Source organism: Anguilla anguilla, chromosome 2 (assembly GCF_013347855.1).
Source record: "Anguilla anguilla isolate fAngAng1 chromosome 2, fAngAng1.pri, whole genome shotgun sequence".
NCBI classification, from domain to species: Eukaryota; Metazoa; Chordata; class Actinopteri; order Anguilliformes; family Anguillidae; genus Anguilla; species Anguilla anguilla.
In genome coordinates this window covers 3,618,336-3,644,968 of record NC_049202.1, presented here as the reverse complement: position 1 = coordinate 3,644,968, position 26,633 = coordinate 3,618,336, and the positions used below count along the sequence as shown (strand labels likewise).

General features: G+C 41.9%; 2 gene segments (V, D, J or C); one reads left to right on the top strand and one right to left on the bottom strand.

The window, feature by feature from the left end:
• Positions 1–4,287: 4,287 nt before the first annotated feature.
• On the bottom strand, positions 4,288–11,012 carry LOC118220302. The segment is given in 2 exon segments: positions 4,288–4,652; positions 10,910–11,012. Coding segments are annotated over 2 exon segments (354 nt in total).
• A 5,801-nt stretch (positions 11,013–16,813) lies between these two features.
• Positions 16,814–19,129, top strand: LOC118221705 (the record flags this gene model as incomplete). The annotated part of the segment is given in 2 exon segments: positions 16,814–16,916; positions 18,525–19,129. Coding segments are annotated over 2 exon segments (426 nt in total), but the record flags the coding sequence as incomplete, so codon positions are not given.
• Between the last annotated feature and the right edge of the window lie 7,504 nt (positions 19,130–26,633).

The following is a 26,633-nucleotide window of genomic DNA, read 5'->3' as shown; positions in this document are numbered from 1 at the left end:
TGGGACACGTGCTGTTTTTACCCTGTTAAACGTTTAAATGTCAATATTACTATTTTTGGCATTGTAATTTCTGATTTTATAAGCATAAATGGTGAAGACAGGCAGGTTGAATATGGATTATCATTGTGTAAAATATGAGTTGAATAAATTCACATTGCGTGTTATTATTGCAGATACTTTATGGGAAAAAAAGTCAAGGACATCAGTCAGGCACTGGGAATTATTCAGTTGAAGTATATATATCTGGAATTAATGAAAACTGAAACACAATATTATTTTGAATGTTTCCTGATTTCACTCATTTTCTGTTTTTAAATCGCATGATAAAAAATGCTACCAGCAATGCGCATTCCATGATCATCATTCATCTTTGAGCTAAATCATTACATTTATTTTACTAAATTACAGCAGTAACTCAGTGGGTTATAAAGGGAGTGATGCAGTTATCACAGTCTTTATGGTGTGTGAAAGTGCCCCTTTATGTGTCCTGTAGTCACACAGGCAGATCACTCTCATCTCCCGCTCAACAAGGAGAGGTACTCCATCATGACTGCTTTACTGGCATTCATGATTTTAATCCTGTGTGAATCAAATATGTTTGCTGGCTTTACATACCCACTGTTTAAAAATGTTATGCACACAATGCTACTTTTTCTCACTGAAATCAAACGTGTTCTGGTAATACTAATCCAGTACTGAATCCATGCCTGAAATATGATGGATGCTTGTGCAACTGCTCGATATATGTCAACTTAAAAAAATCTCTAATCTTATATCATGAGAATTTGTTATGGAATTATGTGCATGCTGTTTTGTCTGAAGTAAAATTCTCAGACGGTGATGAATAATAATAATATTTGATACATTAAAGCTTGGATAACACCATAGGAAAAATGCTTCGTATTCACTTGTTTGTGCGATACGATTACACCATGACAATTTTTCATAGATTATTACGAAAATTATAATTATGTAAATGAAAGAAATGATACCTCAGATAACAGTAAAATCTGATACTGCGATTCAGCCCAGCACAGCTGCAATGAAACCAGGATTCCACCAGAATAGACGTACCATTAATAATACATTAACATGTATGTATTGAATACGAACTCATAATACCTTTCTGGAAACAATTAATTTGAAACCCCACTCATTCCACCTCTGGGAGAATGTACACATCCTCTGCATTAGTTTGAACTCCAGAGCAATATGGAGATGATTGCTGCTTGTGAGCTGATGTACTGTGTGATGCCTGTGATGTTGTGGTACAGAAGTGTGTGTGGATCAGCTGCAGCTCTGCTATGGGTTCAGTGTATGTGTGAAACAGTGCAGCTACTCTTCAGCACAGAGAGGTGTGCATTCAGGGCTGTGGCTCGTTGTTGCCCCCTACAGCCCAGTTGGCAGTACTGCTGTCCCAGATCAGTGACTCCCCCCTCAGCACCTGCAGTAGTCCCAGCTGCAGCAGTGCAGTCTCTGTGCAGTCTGACTGAGGGAGGTTTTTGTACGGCTCTCTATCACTGTGTGAACGGTTCGCTCAAGCCCTGCTGACAGTAATAATCTCCTGCATCTTCAGCCTGGACTCCAGTGATTTTCAGTGTGTACTGAGTCCCAGATCCACTCCCACTGAAACGATCAGGAATCCCAGTCTGGCCATTTGTGGCACCATAAATCAGAAGTTTAGGAGCCTGACCAGGTTTCTGCAGGTACCAGCTGAGATAGCTGTAAACACTCTCACTGGCTATACAGCTGATAGAGACAGTGTCTCCATGCTGAACAGACCGAGCTGCTGGAGACTGAGTCACGACTATATCTGCCATTGTTCCTGAAATACAAAACATGGAAATGGATGTCAATGCAGATAAAAATTGTTGATTTATACACAATTATTTTGTGAATTTGACTAGACAAAATGCCAATTGTTGTAAAAATGTTGTGTTGTGAAAAAGTAAACAAAGAAGAGGAGAACTTTACAATCTCAAGTAAAAATGGATCCATCGTTCTCACCCTGCAGAAGGAGTCCCAGCATCACCAGCAGTAGAAAGTATGACATCATCATAACGCTGACTGTGTCAGTGTCTGTGAAAGGACTGGACAGTCACTGATCAGTGCTGGGGGTCTTAAAGTGTGTGGAGCAGTGAGGCAGGACATGTATGCAAAGCCCCTTCCTCTATACAAATCCTGTCACACACAGTTAGAGGAGCTCTGATGTGTGAACAGGGCTGGCACACATGCTCAATTTACTGATGTTTTTACCCAGACAACATATTTATTGTGTGTATTAAGTGAATTATTTCTGAAATTAGATTACATTTTTATAGATCCATAAATGGCCAGGAGTGTCAGCTTATTGACTAATTTACCAGAATATTTGTATTTAATACATTTCTGTATTGTTTGTGTTGATATATTTTGGTGTCAGAAATAAGAAATTCTGTGATATAATGCATGCACGGGATAGGATTCTAATGTATATTCTTTTGAAATGAACGTGAACTAAAACATTGTTTAAGTCAGCTTTTCCTTTTGTCACTATGAACATTGTTTCATCTCTAATTTCTTTTTTACTATCTGATATCATATTCATTATGTCATGCATACATATTCATTTATTCAATGCCTCGCATCACTTTTGTGAAAGCACAGGGAAAATACATCTCCCACAATGCACATTTTCCCAGCAACCACTTCTTTTCCCTCACTGCAGATCACTCAGTTACATGTATGGGGGGGGGGGCTGTCCATCCTGTTCAGCATATATAGACAGACTACTCCATTGTGGGGCTGCTTCAAACTGCACCGGTTAGGTCTCCATGTTATATCAGCCTGGGGGTTTTTTAAACAAAGCAGGGTCACTGAATTAACTGGATATCGGTCCTGAGTAAACCCTGGAGCAGCTCTTTTTACTTCAGTCCATGTGCCATATTTTGGACGGTTCCGGGTTTTACTCAGCGCACTTAGCCGGCAAACTCAGTAATCCTGCTTTATGAACCAGGGCCCTGTAGTTTCCTCTCCCTCATTATACTGCAGTGCTTCTATAGGAGCAAAACAGCACTCTCTGTCTCCTCCCTGTGGTCACACATTGTAATGGCAGCTTGTGTCATGCATAGAAGCTCATCCCATAGTGGTGTCCTCTTCATTACATTACATTACATTACAGGCATTTAGCAGACGCTCTTATCCAGAGCGACTTACACAACTTTTTTACAAAGCATTTTACATTGTATCCATTTATACAGCTGGATATATACTGAAGCAATGCAGGTTAAGTACCTTGCTCAAGGGTACAACGGCAGTGTCCTACCCGGGAATCGAACCTGCGACCTATCGGTTACAAGTCTAGTTCCTTACCCACTGTGCTACACTCCGTCCTACATCCACAGAATGTTGATTACTTGAATGTTTGGTAGGGAGCACAGGGTCAGTCCTGCATTACCTATTCAGATTTGGCCAAAATTGAACTTAAATTAGTCTTCAGTCAGCATGAAAATTCCTCCTATTGTAATCCATTGCGATACTTAAGAACAATGCTTTTGCTCACACCTACATCCATGCAAATGAATGAATGAGATTTCCTATGATGTATCAGTTTTTTTTACAGCCAAGGGTGAAAGTGAAATCAGTGCAGAAGATAGAGCTGAGTTTGGAGTTTGGGAAAGAGCAGGAGGAACACTGCTGGGGGGTGTGAGAGTCACTCTCATCTCTGAATGCCCTGTAGCCGGTAGCTCATTGGAATTCGGTATTAATTTCCAAAGATCCTGTGCAACTACAGGAAAGGAATTATCCTAGAATGTTTCTGGGTCTCATCATCAAAATTAAGGTAACATTGACCAGTGTGCAAAAAATCTGTTTAGATCCTTAATTATAATTTACGCCTGGAAAAATCTCAAATATTAAAAAAAAAAAAAAAAGTATTACATTCAACATATTTCACTTGTGCATGTTGAGTCCCACCTCTGGTCCAGTAAATGTAATTTAATAGCAATTCAACACTCCAGTCTATTCTTAAATCTGTGCATGTTGTCCTTGTGTTTACAAAGTACCGATATCTCAAGCGTATAAGCTCCATTATCCCAAGTGTATTCTGTTAATGAAAGGTTTATGCTTATATAAATTAAAATGGATTTTAAGAGGAAGGTATTTGATCTGCTCACATTAGCATTTAAAGCAATTGTATAAAATATTAGATTATGATAGTTATTAATGCACAAATCTGCTCAGAATTTGAGCAGAGCCACTCTAGGTCACAGACCTGTGCCTCCCCCCTCAGCACCTGCAGTAGGTCCCAGCTGCAGCAGTGCAGTCTCTGTGTAGTCTGACTGAGGGAGGTTTTTGTACAGCTCTCTATCACTGTGTGAGCGGCGTATAGCTGTGCTGACAGTCATAATCTCCTGCATCTTCAGCCTGGACTCCAGTGATTTTCAGTGTGAACTGAGTCTCAGATCCACTCCCACTGAAACGATCAGGAATCCCAGACTGTCGAGTTGTGGCCCGATAAATCAGAAGTTTAGGAGCCTGACCAGGTTTCTGCAGGTACCAGTGGAGGTAGTCGCTCACACTCTCACTGGCTGTACAGCTGATAGAGACAGTCTCTCCCTGCTGAACAGACCGAGCTGCTGGATCCTGAGTCAGAACTTTATCTGCCTTTGATCCTGAAAAAGAAGAAAATGAGAATGGATGTCAATGCACATTGATCTATGCAGATAAATATTTGTAAGCAACATGCAATATTCTGGCAATTTTGACAACACTGGTAACTGGTAAATAATTTTTTTTTTTTTAAGTAAGCAAAGAAACTGTGAACTATAACCAAATTTCCAAAGTTAAAATGGATCCATCATTCTTACCCTGTGCAAGGAGTCCAAGCATCACCAGCAGTAGATAGACTGACTTCATCATAATGCTGCCTGTGTCAGTGGCTGTGAAAGGACTGGACAGTCACTGATCAGTACTGGGGGTCTTAAAGTGTGTGGAGCAGTGAGGCAGGACAGGTATGCAAAGCCCCTTCCTCTATACAAATCCTGTCACACACAGTTAGAGGAGCTCTGATGTGTGAACAGTAGTGGGGCTATAGAGGGTTGGGACACGTGCTCTATTCACTGATGTTTTTACCCAGTCATGCATTCAAATGTCAATATGACTATTTTTGGCTTTGTTATGTATGATTTTATAAGCATAAGTGGTGAAGACTGGCAGGCTGAATATGACTTATCATTGTGTAAAATATGTGTTGAATAGATTCACATTGCATCTCATGATTGTAATTTCTTTATTGGAGTTTGGAAAGTCAAAGACATGAGTGTGGCACAGGGAATAATTCAGTCACAGTATATCCATCTAAAATTTATGAAAAATGAAATACAATATTAATTTTAATATTCCCTGATTTCACTCAGAAGACCATCTTTCTTTTATGAATTTAATGCAGTTGCATTTTGACAACTAGGAATGAAGATGCGTGTATGTAAATATTGTTAACACCAACTTAACCTTACAAAAATGTATTTCATGTTTCAAACGAAGATTTATCCACATATAGGTGCTGAACTGTAATTCCTCCATCAGTCCTGGAGAGCCCAAAATATCCTGCTCTTCCCCGTGTGCAGCCAGCAGCCGCTAATTCTCATTTAGCTCTCAGCCAGCTGAGCAGCGCAGCCACTGAATCTGGGAGCTCACACTGCGCAGCTGGCACAGGCAGACTGCAGGCACACAGTCACCCAGAGGAATCGCTTTTCCTCAGAGAGAAAGGGACGACTGAGCTGAAGGAGTCCCTCCCTCCCTCCTGTGGTGACCTCACAGATAATGATATGATCCCTTCTGCACAGCGGCTCACCGGATTGGTCAGCAGAGCTGTCAGACTGTAGCTTGTGCTCCTTTATTACGGGGTTGGAGGATGGGATCAGAAGCAGCAGTGGAGCTCTCTGATTGGTCAGGCTGTGTAGCAGCAGCCTGTGTAAGGTGTGCTGGGAGAGCTCTGGACTGAGTGACTCCACTGTGCTGGACTGCCTGCAGTTCACTGCTGCTGGGCTCTGTGCCATCCTGTGTTAAACTCATTAACTATTAATTAATTTCGAAATGTGATATTTTATGTCAAAGCAACACTTCAGAACAACACATGTCTATTGGCCAAGGAATGATATAAATCAAAGTGATTGGAAATTCTTCGACATTGTATTCCTAATTAAAAGTTTGGATACTCTGAAATATATTAAAATATATCGTAATTGTTTTGATTTGAGAGTATTACTATTTTTATAATAATCCACCACAGCTCAGTGATCCAGATCAGTGCCTCCCCCCTCAGCACCTGCAGTAGGTCCCAGCTGCAGCAGTGCAGTCTCTGTGCAGTCTGACTGAGGGAGGTTTTTGTACGGCTCTCTATCACTGTGTGAGCGGCCAGCTCTCGTCCTGCATACAGTAATAATCTCCTGCATCTTCAGCCTGTACTCCAGTGATTTTCAGTGTGAACTGAGTCCCAGATCCACTCCCACTGAAACGATCAGGAATCCCAGACTGGCGATTGCCATCATGAATCAGAAGTTTAGGAGCCTGGCCAGGTTTCTGCAGGTACCACTGGAGCCAGTTGCTCAAATCCTCACTGGCTGTACAGCTGATAGAGACAGTGTCTCCCTGCTGAAAAGACCGAGCTCCTGGAGACTGAGTCAGGACTGTATCTGCCTTTGATCCTGAAATAGAAAAAAATGAAAATGGATGTCAATGCACATTAATCTATGCGGATAAATCTTCTTAAGTAATACGCAATATTCTGGAAATTTCGACAACACTGGTAACTCTTGTTAAAAATAATTTTTTTGTTTTTTAAAGTAAGCAAAGAAAATGTGAACTACAACCAAAATTCCAAGTTAAAATGGATCCATCTTTCTTACCCTGTATAAGGAGTCCCAGCATCACCAGCAGTACAAAGTATGACATCATCATAGCTCTGCCTATGTCAGTGTCTGTGAAAAGGACTGGACGGCCACTGATCAGTCCTGGGCGTCTTAAAGTGTGTGGAGCAGTGAGGCAGGACAGGTATGCAAAGCCCCTTTCTCTATACAAATCCTGTCACTCACAGTTAGAGGAGCTCTGATGTGTGAACAGCAGTGGGTCTGTAGGGGGCTGGGACACGTGCTGTTATTACTCATTTAACAGTTTAAATGTAAATCTCACTATTTTTGGCTTTTTAATTTCTGATTATATGAGCATAACTGGTGAAGACAGGCAGGCTGAATATGGCTTATCATTGTGCGAAATATGTGTTGAATGAATTCACGTTGCATGTTATTATTTGTTTCTTTATGGGAATTTGGAAAGTCAGGGACATCACTCAGGCGCAGCGAAAAATTCAGTTGCTGTGTATCCATCGAACATTTATGAAAAGTGCAATACAATATTATTTTTAATATTCCGTGATTTCACTCAGAAGACCATCTTTTTCTGTATTTCATGCCGTTGTATTTTGAATACTAGGAATGAAGATATTTGTATGTAAATATTGGGAACACCAATTTAACCTTACAAAAATGCATTCCATGTTTTAAACAAAGATTCATCCTCATTTTTGTCCAAGACTGTAATTCTTCCATCAGTCCTGAAGAGCTCAAAAAATCCTGCTCTTCCCCGTGTGCAGCCAGCAGCCGCTAATTCTCATTTAGCTCTCAGCCAGCTGAGCAGCGCAGCCACTGAATCTGGGAGCTCACACTGCGCAGCTGGCACAGGCAGACTGCAGGCACACAGTCACCCAGAGGAATCGCTTTTCCTCAGAGAGAAAGGGACGACTGAGCTGAAGGAGTCCCTCCCTCCCTCCTGTGGTGACCTCACAGATAATAATATGATCCCTTCTGCACAGCGGCTCACCGGATTGGTCAGCGGTGCTGTCAGACTGTAGCTTGTGCTCCTTTATTATGGGGTTGGAGGATTGGATCAGAAGCAGCAGTGGAGCTCTCTGATTGGTCAGGGTGTGTAACAGCAGCCTGTGTAAGGTGTGCTGGGAGAGCTCTGGACTGAGCGACTCCACTGTGCTGGACTGCCTGCAGTTCACTGCTGCTGGGCTCTGTGCCATCCTGTGTTAAACTCATTAAGTATTAATTCATTTAGAAATGTGATATTTTATGTCAGTGCACTGCTTCAGAACAACACATGTCTATTGGCCAGGGTGAGATAAAGAGAAGTCCTTGAATATTCTTCAACATTGTATTCCTAATTAATAGTTTGGATTCTCTGAAACATATTAAAATATATGGTAATTGTTTTGATTTGAGAATATAAACATTTTAATAATAATCCACCACAGCTCAGTGTTGCAGATCAGTGCCTCCCCCCTCAGCACCTGCAGTAGGTCCCAGCTGCAGCAGTGCAGTCTCTGTGCAGTCTGACTGAGGGAGGTTTTTGTACGACTCTCTATCACTGTGTGAGCGGCCAGCTGCTGCGCTGCTGACAGTAATAATCTCCTGCATCTTCAGCCAGGACTCCAGTGATTGTCAGTGTTAACTGAGTCCCAGATCCACTCCCACTGAAACGATCAGGAATGCCAGTGTGGCGATTTGTGGCATCATGAATCAGAAGTTTAGGAGTCTGACCAGGTTTCTGCAGGTACCAGCCGAGAAAGACGCTCACACTCTGACTGGCTGTACAGCTGATAGAGACAGTGTCTCCAGGCTGAATAGACTGAGCTGCCGGAGACTGAGTCAGGACTATATCTGCCATTGATCCTGAAATAGAAAATAATTTGAATGGATATCAATGGACATTAATCAATTCAGATTAATATTGGTAATTAACCAGTAATATTCTGGTAATTATGAGAGGACAATGACGGCAACTTTTGTAAAAAAAATTATGTTTTGAGAAGTAAGAAAAGAAAAAGTGAACTATAACCAAAATCCCAAATTAAAATGGATCCATCTTTCTCACCCTGTACAAGGAGTCCCAGCATCACCAGCAGTAGAAAGCTTGACATCATCATAATGCTGCCTGTGTCAGTGTCTGTGAATGGACTGGACAGTCACTGATCAGCACTGGGGGTCTTAAAGTGTGTGGAGCAGTGAGGCAGGACAGGTATGCAAAGCCCCTTCCTCTATACAAATCCTGTCACACACAGTTAGAGGAGCTCTGATGTGTGAACAGCAGTGGGTCTACTGAGGGCTGGGACATGTGCTGTTTTTACCCAGTTAAACACTCAAATATCAATAATACTATTTTTGGCATTGTACTGTATGAGTTTAGAAGTTTAACTGATGAAGACAGGCTGGCTGAATATGACTTATCATTGAGTGAAATATGTGTTGAATAAATTCAAGTTGCATGTTATGATTGCAGTTTCTTCATGGGAGTTTGGAAAGTCAAAGACATCAGTCAGGCGCAGGGAATTATTCAGTTGCAGTCCATCCATTTGGAATTAATGAAAAGTGAAATGCAATATTCTTATGACTGTTCACTGAATTCACACATTCTCAGTTTGTAAATTGCATGATAAATAAAGCTACCATCAATGCACATTTCAAGTTCATCCTTCATCTTTGAGCTTAATCATTACATTTATTTTACTAAATTACAGCCGTAACTCAATGGTTTACAAAGGGAGTGATGCAGTAATCACTGTCTGTATGGTGTGTGAAAGGCCCCTTATGTGTCCTGTAGTCACACAGGCAGATCATGCTCATCTCCTGCTGAACAAGGTGAGGTACTCCAGAGTGACTGCTTTACTGGTATTCATGATTTTAATCCTGTGTGAATCAGACATGTTTGCTGGTTTTACTTACCTGCTGTTTAAAACTTTTTTGCACACAATGCTACATTTTCTCACGGAATGCAAATGTGTTCTGGTAATTCTAATCCAGCACTGAATCCATGCCTTAATTATAAGAGATGCATGTGCAACTTCTCAATGTAGCTCACATTTAAAAATCCCTAATTTCATGTCATGTGACTTTGTCATGGAATTTGATTCAGGTTGTTTTGTATAAAGTAAAATGCTTTAATGATGATAAATAATAATGATATTTGCTACTTTAATTCTTGGTAAACACCGAAGGAAATATGATTTGTAATCACTCGCTTGAGTGACACAATTGCACCATGACCATTTTCACTGATTATCACAAAAATGATGATCAGGGAAAACAAAAAAATGATATCTCAGAAAACAATAAAATCTGATACTGTGATTCAGTCCAGAACAGCTGCGATGAATACAAGAATCCACCAGAACAGATGCACCTTTAATAATACATTATCATGTATGTATTGAATACATAGTCATAATATCTTTTCTGGAAGCAATTCATTTGAAACCCAGCTAATTCCACCTGTGGGAGATTGTACACATCCTCTGCAATAGTCTGAACTCAAGAGCAATATGGGCCCCCTACAGCCCAGCTGGCAGTACTGCTGTCCCAGATCAGTGCCTCCCCCCTCAGCACCTGCAGTAGGTCCCAGCTGCAGCAGTGCAGTCTCTGTGCAGTCTGACTGAGGGAGGTTTTTGTACGGCTCTCTAACACTGTGTGAGCGGCCAGCTGTTGCACTGCTGACAGTAATAATCTCCTGCATCTTCAGCCTGGACTCCAGTGATTTTCAGTGTGAACTGAGTCCCAAATCCACTCCCACTGAAACGATCAGGAATCCCAGTCTGGCGAGTTGTGGCCTGATAAATCAGAAGTTTAGGAGCCTGACCAGGTTTCTGCAGGTACCAGTTTAGATAGCTGCTCACACTCTCACTGGCTGTACAGCTGAGAGAGACAGTGTCTCCCTGCTGAAAAGACTGAGCTGCTGGAACCTGAGTCAGAACTTTATCTGCCATTGATCCTGAAAAAGAAGAAAATGGAAATGGAATTCAATGCAGATATATATTGTCAATTTATTCTGAATTATTTTTGTGAATTTGACTTGAAAAAATGCCAAATGTTCTTACCCTGTACAAGGAGTCCCAGCATCACCAGCAGTAGAAAGTATGACATCATCGTAATGATGCCTGTGTCAGTGTCTGTGAAAGGACTGGACAGTCACTGATCAGCACTGGGGGTCTTAAAGTGTATGGAGCAGTGAGGCAGGACAGGTATGCAAAGCCTCTTCCTCTATACAAATCCTGTCACACACAGTTACAGGAGCTCTGATGTGTGAACAGCAGTGGGTCTGTAGAGGGCTGGGACATGCGCTGTTTTTACCCTGTTAAATGTTTAAATGTCAACATTACTATTATTGGCTTTGTAATTTCTGATTTTATAAGCATAACTGGTGAAGACAGGCAGGCTGAATATGGCATATCATTGCGTAACATATGTGTTGAATAAATTCACGTTGCATGTCATGATTGTAGTTTCTTCATGGCAGTTTGGAAAGTCAAAGACATCTGTCAGGTGCAGGGAATAATTCTGGTGCAGTATATCAATCTAAAATGTATGAAAAGTGCAATACAATATGATTTTTAATATTCCCTGATGTCTCTCAGAAGACCTTCTTTCTTTGAATTTAATGGAGTTGCATTTTAAAATACAAGCAATGAAGATACTTGTGTTTAAATATTGGAAAAACTGACTTAACCTTACAAAAATGTATTTCATGTTTCAAACGAAGATTTACCCTCATATAGGTGCTGAACTGTAATTCCTCCATCAGTCCTGAAGAGCTCAGAAAATCCTGCTCTTCCCCGTGTGCAGCCAGCAGCCCCTAATTCTCATTTAGCTCTCAGCCAGCTGAGCAGCGCAGCCACTGAATCTGGGAGCTCACACTGCGCAGCTGGCACAGGCAGACTGCAGGCACACAGTCACCCAGAGGAATCGCTTTTCCTCAGAGAGAAAGGGATGACTGAGCTGAAGGAGTCCCTCCCTCTCTCCTGTGGTGACCTCACAGATAATGATATGATCCCTTCTGCACAGCGGCTCACCGGATTGGTCAGCGGTGCTGTCAGACTGTAGCTTGTGCTCCTTTATTACGGGGTTGGAGGATCGGATCAGAAGCAGCAGTGGAGCTCTCTGATTGGTCAGGCTGTGTAGCAGCAGCCTGTGTAAGGTGTGCTGGGAGAGCTCCGGACTGAGCGACTCCACTGTGCTGGACTGCCTGCAGTTCACTGCTGCTGGGCTCTGTGCCATCCTGCGTTAAAATCATTAACTATCAAAGAGTTTAGAAATGTTATATTTTATGTCAGAGCACTGCTTCAGAACAACACATGTCTGTTGGCCAAGGAGAGATTATGAAGCATAGTTACTGGAAATTATTCAACATTACATTCATGATTTAAAGTTTGGATACTCTGAAATATATTAATATCTTTGGTAATTGTTTTGATTTGAAAGTATGAATATATTTATACTAATCTCCCATTGCTCAGTGTTCCAGATCGGTGCCTCCCCCCTCAACACCTGCAGTAGGTCCCAGCTGCAGCAGTGCAGTCTCTGTGCAGTCTGACTGAGGGAGGTTTTTGTACGGCTCTCTAACACTGTGTGAATGGCCTGCCATAGCCCTGCTGACAGTAATAATCTCCTGCATCTTCAGCCTGGACTCCAGTGATTTTCAGTGTGTACTGAGTCTCAGATCCACTCCCACTGAAACGTTCAGGAATCCCAGTCTGGCGAGTTGTGGCAATATAAATCAGAAGTTTAGGTGCCTGACCAGGTTTGTGCAGGTACCAGTGGAGATAGCTGCTCAGACTCTGACTGGCTGCACAGCTGATAGAGACAGTCTCTCCCAGCTGAACAGACCGAGCTGCTGGAGACTGAGTCAGGATTATATCTGCCATTGATTCTGAAATACAAAAAATGGAAATTAATGTCAATGTACATTAATATTGTCAAACACAATGCAATAATCTGGCAATAATTAGACTAGAATGGCACTATTATGACAACAGCTATGTTTTGAAAAGTAAGCAATGAAAAAATAAAACACAAGCAAAATCCAAAGTTAACATGGATCAATTTTTCTCACCCTGGACAAGGAGTCCCAGCATCACCAGCAGTAGAAAATGTGACATCATCATAACGCTGCCTGTGTCAGTGGTTGTGAAAGGACTGGACAGTCACTGATTAGCACTGGGGGTCTTAAAGTGTGTGGAGCAGTGAGGCAGGACAGGTATGCAAAGCCCCTTCCTCTATACAAATCCTGTCACACACAGTTAGAGGAGCTCTGATGTGTGAACAGTAGTGGGCCTATAGAGGGTTGGGACACGTGCTCTATTCACTGATGTTTTTACACAGACAACATATTTAGTGTGCATTAAGTGAATTATTTCTGAAATTAGGCAGCACTTTCTTGGATCCATAAATGGACAGGAGTTTCAGCATATTGACTAACATTTAATAAAATGTGTATTTAATAAATTTTTGTATTGTTTGTTCTCATAGATATTTTGGTGTCCAAAATAAGAAATTCCGTGATATCATGCATGCACAGGAAAGGATTCAAATGTCGTATATTCTGGTGAAAAGAATGTGAACTAAAACATTGTCAAAGTGAGCTTTTCCTTTTGTCACTATGCACATTGTTTTATCTCTGATTTCTTTTTTCTATCTGATATCATATTCATTGAGTCTTCCCTTCAATGCCCATTTATTCAATGCCCCACACCACTTCCGTGAAAGCAGAGAGAAACTACGTCTCCCACAATGCACATTTCCCCAGCGACCACTTCTCTTACCCCACTGCAGATCACTCAGTTACATGTAGGGGGGGGGGGGGGGGTCTACATGATATACCAGCCTGGGGGTTTTTTTACACAAAGCAGGGTCACTGAATTAACTGGATATCGGTCCTGAGTAAACCCTGGAGCAGCTCTTTTTACTTCAGTCCATGTGCCATATTTTGGATGGTTCCGGGTTTTACTCAGCGCACTTACCCGGCAAACTCAGTAATCCTGCTTTATAAACCAGGGCCCTGTAGTTTCCTCTCCCTCATTATATTGCATTGCTTTTATATCAGGAGCAAAACAGCACTCTCTGTCTCCTCCCTGTGGTCACACATTGTAATGGCAGCTTGTGCCTTGCATAGAAGCACATCCCATAGTGGTGTCCCCTCCAGCCATAGAATGCTGATTACTTGAAAAGTTAGAAGGAAGCACAGGATTAATCCTGCATTACTTATTCAAATTTGGCCAAAATTGAACTGAAATTAGTCTTCAGTAAGCATGAAAATTCCTCCTATTGTAAATCATAGCGATACTTAAGAACAATGCTTTTGATCACACCTACTGCACATCCATGCAAAGGAATGAGCGAGATTTCCTATGATGTATCAGTTTTTTCCACAGCCAAGGGTGAAAGTGAAGTCAGTGCAGAAGATGGAGCTGAGTTTGGAGTTTGGGAAAGAGCAGGAGGAACACTGCTGGGGGGTGTGAGAGTCACTCTCATCTCTGAATGCCCTGTAGCCGGTAGCTCATTGGAATTCGGTATTCATTTCCAAAGAGCCTGTGCAACTACGGGAAAGGAATTATCCTAGAATGTTTCTGGGTCTCATCATCAAAATTAAGGTAACATTGACCAGTGTGCAAAAGATATGTTTAGATCATTAATTATAATTTACCCCTGGAAAAACCTCAAATATGAAAAAAAACAGACAACAACACTACATTCAAGATATTTCACTTGTGTGTGTTGAGTCTCACCTCTGGTCAAGTAAATGTAATCGAATAGCAATTCACCACTCCAGTCTTTAGTTAAATCTGTGCATCTTTTCCTTGTGTTTACAAAGTACTGATATCTCAAGTGCATAAGTGCCAGTATCTCAAGTGTATTCCTTCAATGAAAGGATTATGCTCATAAAAATTAAATGGATCTTAACAGGAAGGTTTTGGATGTGCTCACATTAACATTTAAAGAAATGGTATTAAATATTAGAATAGGAAAATTATTAATGCACAAAACAGCTCTGAATTTGAGCAGAGCCCCTTGGGGTCACAGCCTAGTGACTCCCCCCTCAGCACCTGCAGTAGGTCCCAGCTGCAGCAGTGCAGTCTCTGTGCAGTCTGACTGAGGGAGGTTTTTGTACGGCTCTCTATCACTGTGTGAACACCACGCTACCACTGATTTCATATGCACTCTGACAGTAATAATCTCCTGCATCTTCACTCTGGACTCCAGTGATTTTCAGTGTGTACTGAGTCCCAGATATACTCCCACTGAAACGATCAGGAATCCCAGTGTGGCGATTTGTGTCTTTATAAATCAGAAGTTTAGGAGCCTGACCAGGTTTCTGCATGTACCAGTGGAGATATTTCCTCAAAACCTCACTGCCTGTACAGCTGAGAGAGACAGTGTCTCCCTGCTGAAAAGACAGAGCTGCTGGATCCTGAGTCAGGACTATATCTGCCATTGATCCTGAAAAAGAAGAAAATGAAAATTGATGTCAATTCACATTAGTCTATGCAGATAAATCTTTGTAAGTAACATGCAATATTCTCGCAATTTTGACAACACTGGTAACTCTTGTTAAAAATAATAATTGTTTTTTTAAGTAAGCAAAGAAAATGTGAACTACCACCAAAATTCCAAGTTAAATTTGATCCATCTTTCTTACCCTGTGCAAGGAGTCCAAGCATCACCAGCAGTAGATAGACTGACATCATCATAACTCTGCCTGTGTCAGTGTCTGTGAAAGGACTGGACAGTCACTGATCAGTGCTGGGGGTCTTAATGTGTGTGGAGCAGTGAGGCAGGACAGGTATGCAAAGCCCCTTCCTCTATACAAATCCTGTCACACACAGTTAGAGGAGCTCTGATGTGTGAACAGCAGTGGGTCTGTAGAGGGCTGAGACACGTGCTTTTTTTACCTAGTTAAACACGCAAATATCAATATTACCATTTTTGGCATTACCATATTATTTTAGAATTTTAACTGATGAAGACAGGGTTGTTGAATATGACTTATTATTGAGTAAAATGTGTGTTGAACAAATTCACATTGCATGTTCTTTATTGGAGATCAGAAAGGATATCAGTCAGGCACTGGGAATTATTCCATTACAGTCCAGCCATTCAGAATTAATGAGAAGTGAAATACAAGATCAAAATAAAAATGTTCCCTGATATCACACAGAAGATCATCTTTCTCTGAATTTAATGCAGGTGCATTTTCACAACTAGCAATGAAAATGCTTGTGTTTAAATATTGGGAAGAGAGAGCTATCCATGGAAAAAAACTTATTCCATGTCTTAAATAAAATTTCTTCCTAATTTTTGTGCTAATCTGTAATTCCTCCATCAGTCTTGGAGAGCTCAGAAAATCCTGCTCTTCCCTGCGTGCAGCCAGCAGCCGCTAATTCTCATTTAGCTCTCAGCCAGCTGAGCAGCGCAGCCACTGAATCTGGGAGCTCACACTGCGCAGCTGGCACAGGCAGCACCAACACCATCAGCATTCAGCACCAGATGATAATTTCCACTGTCATATCAGTGTTATTACTTCTGGGGTAACAGTGGTACTGATCTAGGAAAAACTCTAAATGAAGCTAAAGTGGCCATTGGCTGAAGAATGTTTTCTTTGTAAGATGTTTTCGAAATGAGATCTGAGCTTGAATAATTTCCATTGTAGCTGGCCTTGGTCCTGAATTCCTCTGGGGTTTGGCAATAGCAAGAATCTATGACGCCGTTCAAAGAGGAGGTGGACAGCGCTCCTCTGCTCATCTCGCGCTGCTACACCTGTCACCGTCACATCATTTATCATTTCCTACGAATCGAAGAGCATTTGTCACGGAATGTGTTTTGAAACATATTTCATATTGATGACTCGGACAACGTAACGACTTGCGTCGATCAGCTTTCCGATCATCATCATAATTGTCGTTCCACGATTCTCCAGCAGGGGACTTCCTAGCGCTACACATGTCTGACGGTTCAACAGTGTGCACAACAGGCAGGTTTTTGTGCAGCCAGTTAATCAGACTGAATCACTGTGGAGGACTTTCGGTGGCGGGACCAAAGTGGAAGTCGGCAGTAAGTGGCTATACAAACAAGGCTTTTCAACATTTTCCGCAGAAATATTAGAAGATTCGATCTGTTTCGATACTTTCATTTTACATTAAGTTTCTGCGGGTTGTTTGCATTTTACGTTCCACATTGTATTTTCTGCCGGCTGAATCAGTCGTTGAACTAGAAATGAAATAAAAGATATGCATGTGAAAAGTTCAAAAGAGCACGATACATTTGCGTCGGATACATACAAATAGAAGTACACGGAACAAATTTTTTACAAGCGAATCGTTGATACATTTGAAAAACTGCGTGAAGTCGTAAAAACCAACGGACGGCTGTGTCTCTTGAGTGAGAGGTTTTTGTACGGCGGGTGAATGAGTCTGTATCACTGTGGGTCACTTTCGGTGGCGGCACAAAACTGTCAGTTGGACGTAAGTAATTCTCTTCAACATCCCTCACTGTCGATGTTTTTGCCTTCTTTTTTTAATATACTGTAATTTTCCGACGTTCGATGTCGTGAATCAAAATTGTAATTCTGGAGATGCGTGAATTAAAAACAGAAATGTTATAGTTAGATTGTCAAATAATTTAACAAACTTTTTTATTCTAGCCCATTTTACCTCAGACAGTCTGTCTTTATCGTATTGATGTTTAGGTGGCCCTAATGCAATAACTTTGCTATTTTGCGCTTGAGGTGAACTAAATTAAATTGCATTGGCTCCCTTGCCGTCGGCGGGATCACGGCGGCTCTGTAGGAGAATGTAATTTATGGCTCTGTCTGCAAAACGACTTTCTTTCTCAGAAATGTGGAATGAAATAGTGTTGTCCACCTAACACTAAATATAAACAAAGTTAAATGATTTAATCTGAGTTAATTATTTTTCACACTTTAAAATGAAGTTGGATCATAGCCTACGTACACTTTGTCGTTTGTGTTGGTTATGAAATCCGATCGTTTTATTCATTCAGATTTTGTTTATTTTAATTTTTATTTACGATCGCATCATTATATGAAAAATTTTGTTACATTACAGACATATGTTCTGTAGTCCGGTGTCATAACATTCTCTAGTCTACTGTATATTGGTTTAATTTTTTTTTTTAATTAAAAAGAAAGGAATTTCCAATGCAAAGAACATATTTACGAAATGGGTAATTCTTTCGAAAACTTAATGTAAAAGTTTTATGAAAATTGTTTCTTGCTGTCGGATTGCGCGTTCAATTCATACCCGTGAAGGAACACAACGGGAACCTCGTAAAATGTGGTTCATTCTGTAGGTTTTCAGCGTAATCATCATTATGTATCCATTCTTTTGCAAGAAATTCTGCGTATTTTATTGGGTCTATGGTACTGAAATGATCGACAGTTCAAGCTGCAAATGTGGAGTAAATTGAAAGTAACTGCACTAGAAGCAGTTCTGGTTGTGGTGAAGAATTTTATCATTGTTAAGTACTACCGTCACACGATATGATAATAATGGAATGCATGCAGACAGAACCTTTAATAATGTCAATGTGCTTTATATTGTAGACACTCCAAATTAGTTACAAGTGATAACTTCTCTACGCATTCGTGTTCGGGGGGGCGTGTCCACTGTCTGACCTCATTGTCTCTGCCGTGTCTCCCAGGTGACACAGTCCCCACCCTCACAGTCCTGCCCCCCTCCCGGGAGGAGCTGAGTCAGCAGGGAAAGGCCACACTGGTGTGTCTGGCCAACCGGGGCTTCCCCTCGGACTGGGCCCTGCGCTGGAAGGTGGACGGTGCCGACGTCAGCTCGGGCGTGGCCGGGAGCGCGGGGGTCCTGGGGCAGGACGGCCTGTACAGCTGGAGCAGCTCCCTGACCCTCAGCGCGGACGCCTGGAAGAAGGCGGAGTCGCTGACCTGCGAGGCCACGCAGGGGTCCCAGTCCACCCCCTCTCAGACGCTGAGGAGGGACCAGTGTTCTGAGTAGGCCTGGGGGGGGAGGGGGGCAGCTCACACACTCTGATCTCACTGTTTTTACCCCGTCCTGCTCTCAGCCCCTCTGCCCCTTACTGCTGACACACTGAGCTCAGTCTGTGTGTGAATCCCCTCCTCCAGCCTGAGCTTTTACTGCTAATGTCTCACATGTGCTCTGCTTGTGCTGCTCAACAAACTTGCACACGCACGCCTCCTTACTTGTGTTTGTGTGATTTTGGCGATAGCTGTTAGATCAAACTCAACTATTACATAATAAAGATTCTTTGAACAGATATTGTTTTGACTGGCTGTGATTATTAAAAATAGACTTTGGTGCTCCTGGTGATCCTCTTGTTTTTGTGCAAAGTCTTCAATGATTCCACCAAGTCAGCCCATTCTTGGATGAAATCAGAATTATCCTCAGACCACTGAACATATTTTTACGACACACCCAATAATTCAAATGAATGGCAATGAAAAAATATGTATTAAAAATGTGTAAACTGACAATTAAACAACAATATTTAAAGAGTCAGTAGTTTAATCGCAAATAGATATTTATTCCTGAATCTGAACAGCGTATTTGATATAAATTTAGGAAAAATCACGTAAGAAATGTAACCTGAGTTTTCTTTTCACGGACAATATAATTATAATTAATTACAAGAAGTACTATAAACAAATGAAATTATAAAAAGACCATATCAATAAAAAACGTAATTAAGCAAAGATTATGGGTCCACTACATTCTTAAAGTCCTTCATTTTAAATTATACACAGATTGTGATACTCTATTTTTTTGGGATGTTTCTTATTGAATAAATGCAGGTGTTTATAGTGGGCTCCATAGTGCTGAGAGGTTGTGTGTGAAGTGAGCGATGCAGAATCAGTCAGGGAGGGGCAGGCCCAGCTCTGGAGCCCTGCTGAGAGGAGCAGTGATGTGTGAGCGCGCTCAGAGCAGTCCTGTGCGGCAGGATGTGCGCTCGACTCACACTGAGCCCCTGGGGACGGCCCAGACACCTGGGCACAGCGGCGCCCTGTTCCCAGTTTGGGTCAGTCCCACTGAGGGACCAGCAGAACCAGCCTGCCCTGCCCTGCGCATTCAAATCTGAGTTTCACTCCCCCTCCTACCCCGCGTATGCAAATCTCAGTTTCACTCCCCTCACCCACAGCTCGCTGTTTCTCAGCCCAAAATACCCCCACACCGGAAACAGATGTTTGAACAAGAGGAGGTGGAGGACTCATTTCTATACTGAGGTGAGAATGGGAGGGGGCTGTACCTCACACCTGCGTCAGCATGAATCCCAGGTTAGCGATTTCAGATGTGTGGAGGAACTTAAAGCTGTATTCCATCCATACAGAAACAAACAAGACATTATGGGATACATTTAAACACAAAGATGAACTAACAAAAATGTGTTCTTGTTTCATTAATATTTAAAGCACAAAATTTATTCTAACCAAAAGTTTATCATATTTACTATCTGCATTTTGCTTGCTAAAACAACTTGCAGATATTATATTATATTCTATATTATAATATATTCAATTGCTTCACTGATTTTGGTTTCAGTCATCTTCATTTGTCAACAGCAACTTCCTGAAGTGAGACATTTTATCCAATTAGCTCCACTTCTCAAACGTGCCTGCATACTGCATTATTTCTAGTAGAAGTCTGATGAGAATGGTGGGTTGTGTCCATTCTTTAACTTCTGATTCATCAGTGTCACCACATAAGGTATTCACTGGTGGTGCAAGCAGAGAAGTATATTAGATAGGAGAAGCAGTAACTGTGTGGCACACCTACACGAAAATATGTCCAAGAAAATATTTTTAAAAATGTTTATGCCGACATGCAAGCACATACTGTCTATGGGAAATGTAATGGAGGTAAGTATGATGGAAGAGCAAGCTGAATCCAGAATTAATAATGAAAGACAAGTGAACAGAACTGTAAAAATCTGATACTATCATTCAGTCCAGCACAGCCGAGGTTAAACCTATATCCCACTTGAACAGAAACACCATTAATAACATGAATTATATTGTATGTATTGAATACAAACTCATAATACCATTCTGGATTAATTAATTTGAAATCCCACTCATTCCAGCTCTGGGAGAATGTACACATCCTCTGCATTAGTCTGAACTCAAGAGCAAAATGGAGATGATTTCTGCTTGTGAGCTGATGTACTGTGTGATGCCTGTGATGTTGTGGTACAGAAGTGTGTGTGGCTCAGCTGCAGCTCTGCTATGGGCTCAGTGTGTGTGACACAGAGCAGCTCCTCTTCAGGACAGAGAGATGTGCATTCAGAGATGTAGCTCGTTGTCGCCCCCTACAGCCCAGTTGGCAGTACTGCTGTCCCAGACCAGTGCCTCCCCCCTCAGCACCTGCAGTAGTCCCAGCTGCAGCAGTGCAGTCTCTGTGCAGTCTGACTGAGGGAGGTTTTTGTACGGCTCTCTATCACTGTGTGAGCGGTCTGCTAGTGCCCTGCTGACAGTAATAATCTCCTGCATCTTCAGCCTGGACTCCAGTGATTTTCAGTGTGTACTGAGTGTCAGATCCACTCCCACTGAAACGATCAGGAATCCCAGACTGGCGAGTTGTGGCATAAGATATCAGACGTTTAGGAGCCTGACCAGGTTTCTGCAGGTACCAGTGGAGATCGTTGTAAACGCTCTCACTGGCTGTACAGCTGATAGAGACAGTCTCTCCCAGCTGAAAAGACTGAGCTGCTGGATCCTGAGTCAGAACTTTATCTGCCTTTGATTCTGAAACACAAAACATGGAAATGGATGTCAATGCATATTAATATTTTCAAACAATGTGCTCAATTCTGGTACGTTTGACTAGGCTATGACTGCCACTTGTGTGAAAAAAGGAAAAAAGGAAAGGACACAAACTGAAATGTGAACTACAACAAAAATCTCAAAGTAAAATGGATGCATTTTGTTGCCCTACCGGTGCATTTTTCTCACCTTGTACAAGGAGTCCCAGCATCACCAGCAGTAGAATGTTTGACATCATCATAATGCTGCCTGTGTCAGTGTCTGTGAAAGGACTGGACAGTCACTGATCAGTACTGGGGGTCTTAAAGTGTGTGGAGCAGTGAGGCAGGACAGGTATGCAAAGCCCCTTCCTCTATACAAATCCTGTCACAGACAGTTAGAGGAGCTCTGATGTGTGAACAGCTGTGGGTCTATAGAGGGCTGGGACACGTGCTGTTATTACTCAGTTAACAGTTTAAATTTCAATATTACTATTTTTGTCATTGTAATTTCTGATTTAATAAGCATAACTGGTGAAGACAGGCAGGCTGAATATGGCTTATCATTGAGTAAAATATGAATTGAATAAATTCACTTTGCATGTTATGATTGACTCTACAAAACTTCCATAAAGAAACAACAAAGACATCAGTCAGGCACTGGGATTAATTCAGTTGAAGTATATACATCTGGAATCAATGAAAAGTGAAATTCTGAATTATTTTGAATGCTTCCTGATTTCACTCATTCTCAGATTTTAAATTGCATGATAAATAATGCTACCAGCAATGCGCATTCCATGCTCATTCTTCATCTTTGAGCTAAATCATTAGCATTCATTTTTACAGCATTAACTCAAAGAGTTTACAAAGGGAGTGATGCAGTAATCACTGTCTGTATGGTGTGTGAAAGGCCCCTTGTCCTGTAGTCACACAGGCAGATCACTCTCATCTCCCGCTCAACAAGGAGAGGTACTCCATCATGACTGCTTTACTGGTATTCATGATTTTAATCCTGTGTGAATCAGATATGTCTGCTGGCTTTACATACCCACTGTTTAAAAATGTTATGCACACAATGCTACTTTATCTCACTGAAATCAAACGTGTTCTGGTAATACTAATCCAGTACTGAATCCATGCCTGAAATATGATGGATGCTTGTGCAACTGCTCGATATATGTCAACTTAAAAAAATCTCTAATCTTATATCAGAGAATTTGTTATGGAATTATGTGCATGCTGTTTTGTCTGAAGTAAAATTCTCAAACGGTGATGAATAATAATAATATTCGATACATTAAAGCTTGGATAACGCCGTAGGAAAAATGCTTCGTATTCACTTGTTTGTGCAATATGATTACACCATGACAATTTTTCACAGATTATTACTAAAATGATAATTATGTAAATGAAAGAAATGATACCTCAGATAACAGTAAAATCTGATACTATGATTCAGCCCAGCACGGCTGTGATGAAACCAGGATTCCACCAGAATAGATGCACCATTAATAATAAATTATCATGTATGTATTGAATACATAGTCATAATAACTTTTCTGGAAGCAATTCATTTTAAACCCCAATCATTCTACCTCTGGGAGAATGTACACATCCTCTGCATTAGTCTGAACTCCAGAGCAATATGGAGATGATTGCTGCTTGTGAGCTGATGTACTGTGTGATGCCTGTGATGTTGTGGTGCAGAAGTGTGTGTGGTTCAGCTGCAGCTCTGCTACGGGTTCAGTGTGTGTGACACAGAGCAGCTCCTCTTCAGCACAGAGAGGTGTGTATTCAGAGCTGTGGCTCGTTGTTGCCCCCTACAGCCCAGTTGGCAGTACTGCTGTCTCAGACCAGTGCCTCCCCCCTCAGCACCTGCAGTAGTGCCCCGGCTGCAGCAGTGGAGTCTCTGTGCAGTCTGACTGAGGGAGGTTTTTGTACGGCTCTCTATCACTGTGTGAACGGCCAGTAGCTGCCCTGCTGACAGTAATAATCTCCTGCATCTTCAGCCTGGATTCCAGTGATTTTCAGTGTGAACTGAGTCCCAGATCCACTCCCACTGAAACGATCAGGAATCCCAGTCTGGCGAGTTGTGGCTTCATATATCAGAAGTTTAGGAGCCTGACCAGGTTTCTGCAGGTACCAGCTGAGAAAGCTCTTGCTATAACTGGAGTGGTAAACACTCTCACTGGCTGTACAGCTGATAGAGACAGTCTCTCCCAGCTGAACAGACCGAGCTGCTGGAGACTGAGTCAGGATTATATCTGCCATTGATCCTTAAATTGAATAAAATGAAAATGGATGTCAATGCACATTAATCTATGCAGATAAATCTTGGTAAGCAAAATGCAATATTATGGCAATTTTGAAAGGACTTCAATGGTAAGACTTGTATAAACATTCATGTTTAGAAAAGTAAGAAAAGAAAATGTGAACTAAAATCAAAATTCCAAAGTTAAAATGGATGCATCCATCTTACCCTGTACAAGGAGTCCCAGCATCACGAGCAGTAAAATGTTTGACATTATCATAACGCTGCCTGTGTCAGTGTCTGTGAAAGGACTGGACGGTCACTGATCAGTGCAGGGGGTCTTAATGTGTGTGGAGCAGTGAGGCAGGGCAGGTATGCAAAGCCACTTCCTCTATACAAATCCTGTCACACACAGTTAGAGGACCTCTGATGTGTGAACAGCAGAGTGTCCATGGAGAGCTGGGACATGTGCTATTTTTACCCTGTTGAATGTTTAAATGTCAACATTACTATTTTTTTGCATTGTAATTTCAGATTTTATAAGCATAACTGGTGAAAACAGGCAGGCTGAATCTGGCTTATCATTTTGTAAAATATGAGTTGAGTGAATTCACGTTGCATGTTAAGATTGTAGTATCTTTATGGGAGTTTGGAAAGTCAAAGACATCAGTCAGGTACTGGGAAATATTCAGTTACAATACATCCATTTAGAATCAATGAAAAGGGAAATACTGAATTATTTTGAATGTTTCCTGATTTCACTGATATCATCTCTCACAGTTTTAATGCAGTTGAAATTGTGACAACTAGCAATGAAGATGCTTCTTTTTAAATATTGTGATAACTAAGCACACCGAGGAAAACTTGTTCCATGATTTATGCCAGGTTTTAGCGTCATTTTTGTCCTAGACTGTAATTCCTCCATCAGTCCTGAAGAGCTCAGGAAATCCTGCTCTTCCCCATGTGCAGCCAGCAGCCGCTAATTCTCATTTAGCTCTCAGCCAGCTGAGCAGCGCAGCCACTGAATCTGGGAGCTCACACTGCGCAGCTGGCACAGGCAGACTGCAGGCACACAGTCACCCAGAGGAATCGCTTTTCCTCAGAGAGAAAGGGACAACTGAGCTGAAGGAGTCCCTCCCTCCCTCCTGTGGTGACCTCACAGATAATGATATGATCCCTTCTGCACAGCGGCTCACCGGATTGGTCAGCGGTGCTGTCAGACTGTAGCATGTGCTCCTTTATTACGGGGTTGGAGGATGGGATCAGAAGCAGCAGTGGAGCTCTCTGATTGGTCAGGCTGTGTAGCAGCAGCCTGTGTAAGGTGTGCTGGGAGAGCTCTGGACTGAGTGACTCCACTGTGCTGGACTGCCTGCAGTTCACTGCTGCTGGGCTCTGTGCCATCCTGTGTTAAACTCATTAACTATCAATTCATTTAGAAATGTGATATTTTATGTCAAAGCAATGCTTCAGAACAACACATGTCTATTGGCCAGGGTGAGATAAAGAGAAGTCCTTGAATATTCTTCAACATTGTATTCCTAATTAATAGTTTGGATTCTCTGAAACATATTAAAATATATGGTAATTGTTTTGATTTGAGAGTATGAACATATTTATAATAATCTACCATTGCTCAGTGTTCCAGATCAGCGCCTCCCCCCTCAGCACCTGCAGTAGGTCCCAGCTGCAGCAGTGCAGTCTCTGTGCAGTCTGACTGAGGGAGGTTTTTGTACGGCTCTCTAACACTGTGTGAATGGAAAGCTGTTGCACTGCTGACAGTAATAATCCCCTGCATCTTCAGCCTGGACTCCAGTGATTTTCAGTGTGAACTGAGTCCCAGATCCACTCCCACTGAAACGATCAGGAGTCCCAGTCTGGCGAGTTGTGGCATAATAAATCAGAAGTTTAGGAGCCTGACCAGGTTTCTGCAGGTACCAGTTTAGACAATTGCTCACACTCTCACTGGCTGTACAGCTGATGGAGACAGTCTCTCCCTGCTGAACAGACCGAGCTGCTGGATCCTGAGTCAGAACTTTATCTGCCTTTGATTCTGAAACACAAAACATGGAAATGGATGTCAATGCATATTAATATTTTCAATGTGCTCAATTCTGGTACATTTGACTAGGCTATGACTGCGACATGTGTAAAAAAAGGTTTTTTTTGTGAAAAGACACAAACTGAAATGTGAACTACAACAAAAATCTCAAGGTAAAATGGATGCATTTTTCTCACCCTGTACAAGGAGTCCCAGCATCACCAGCAGTAGAATGTTTGACATCATCATAATGCTGCCTGTGTCAGTGTCTGTGAAAGGACTGGACAGTCACTGATCAGTACTGGGGGTCTTAAAGTGTGTGGAGCAGTGAGGCAGGACAGGTATGCAAAGCCCCTTCCTCTATACAAATCCTGTCACACACAGTTACAGGAGCTCTGATGTGTGAACAGCAGTGGGTCTATAGAGGGCTGGGACACGTGCTCTATTCACTGCTGTCTTTACCTACTGTGATCTCTCTTACTCACTCTTTCTCTCTCCCTCTCCTTCTCTCTCTCTCTCTCTCTCTCCCACTCACCTGATTCCCAGTGTGTGCAGGACCATGGACAGCAGCCGCTGGCCAGCGTGGCCAGATAAAAGGGTCACTGCCCAGAGGCTGGGGATCTCCCTCTGGTACTGCTTCACTGGCGCTGTGTGATCGTCCCCACAGATGCTGATTAAAGCCTGGAAGCTTATGGCTCGCTGTGAACTCATGAACCTGGTGTTCTGTTCTCACCCG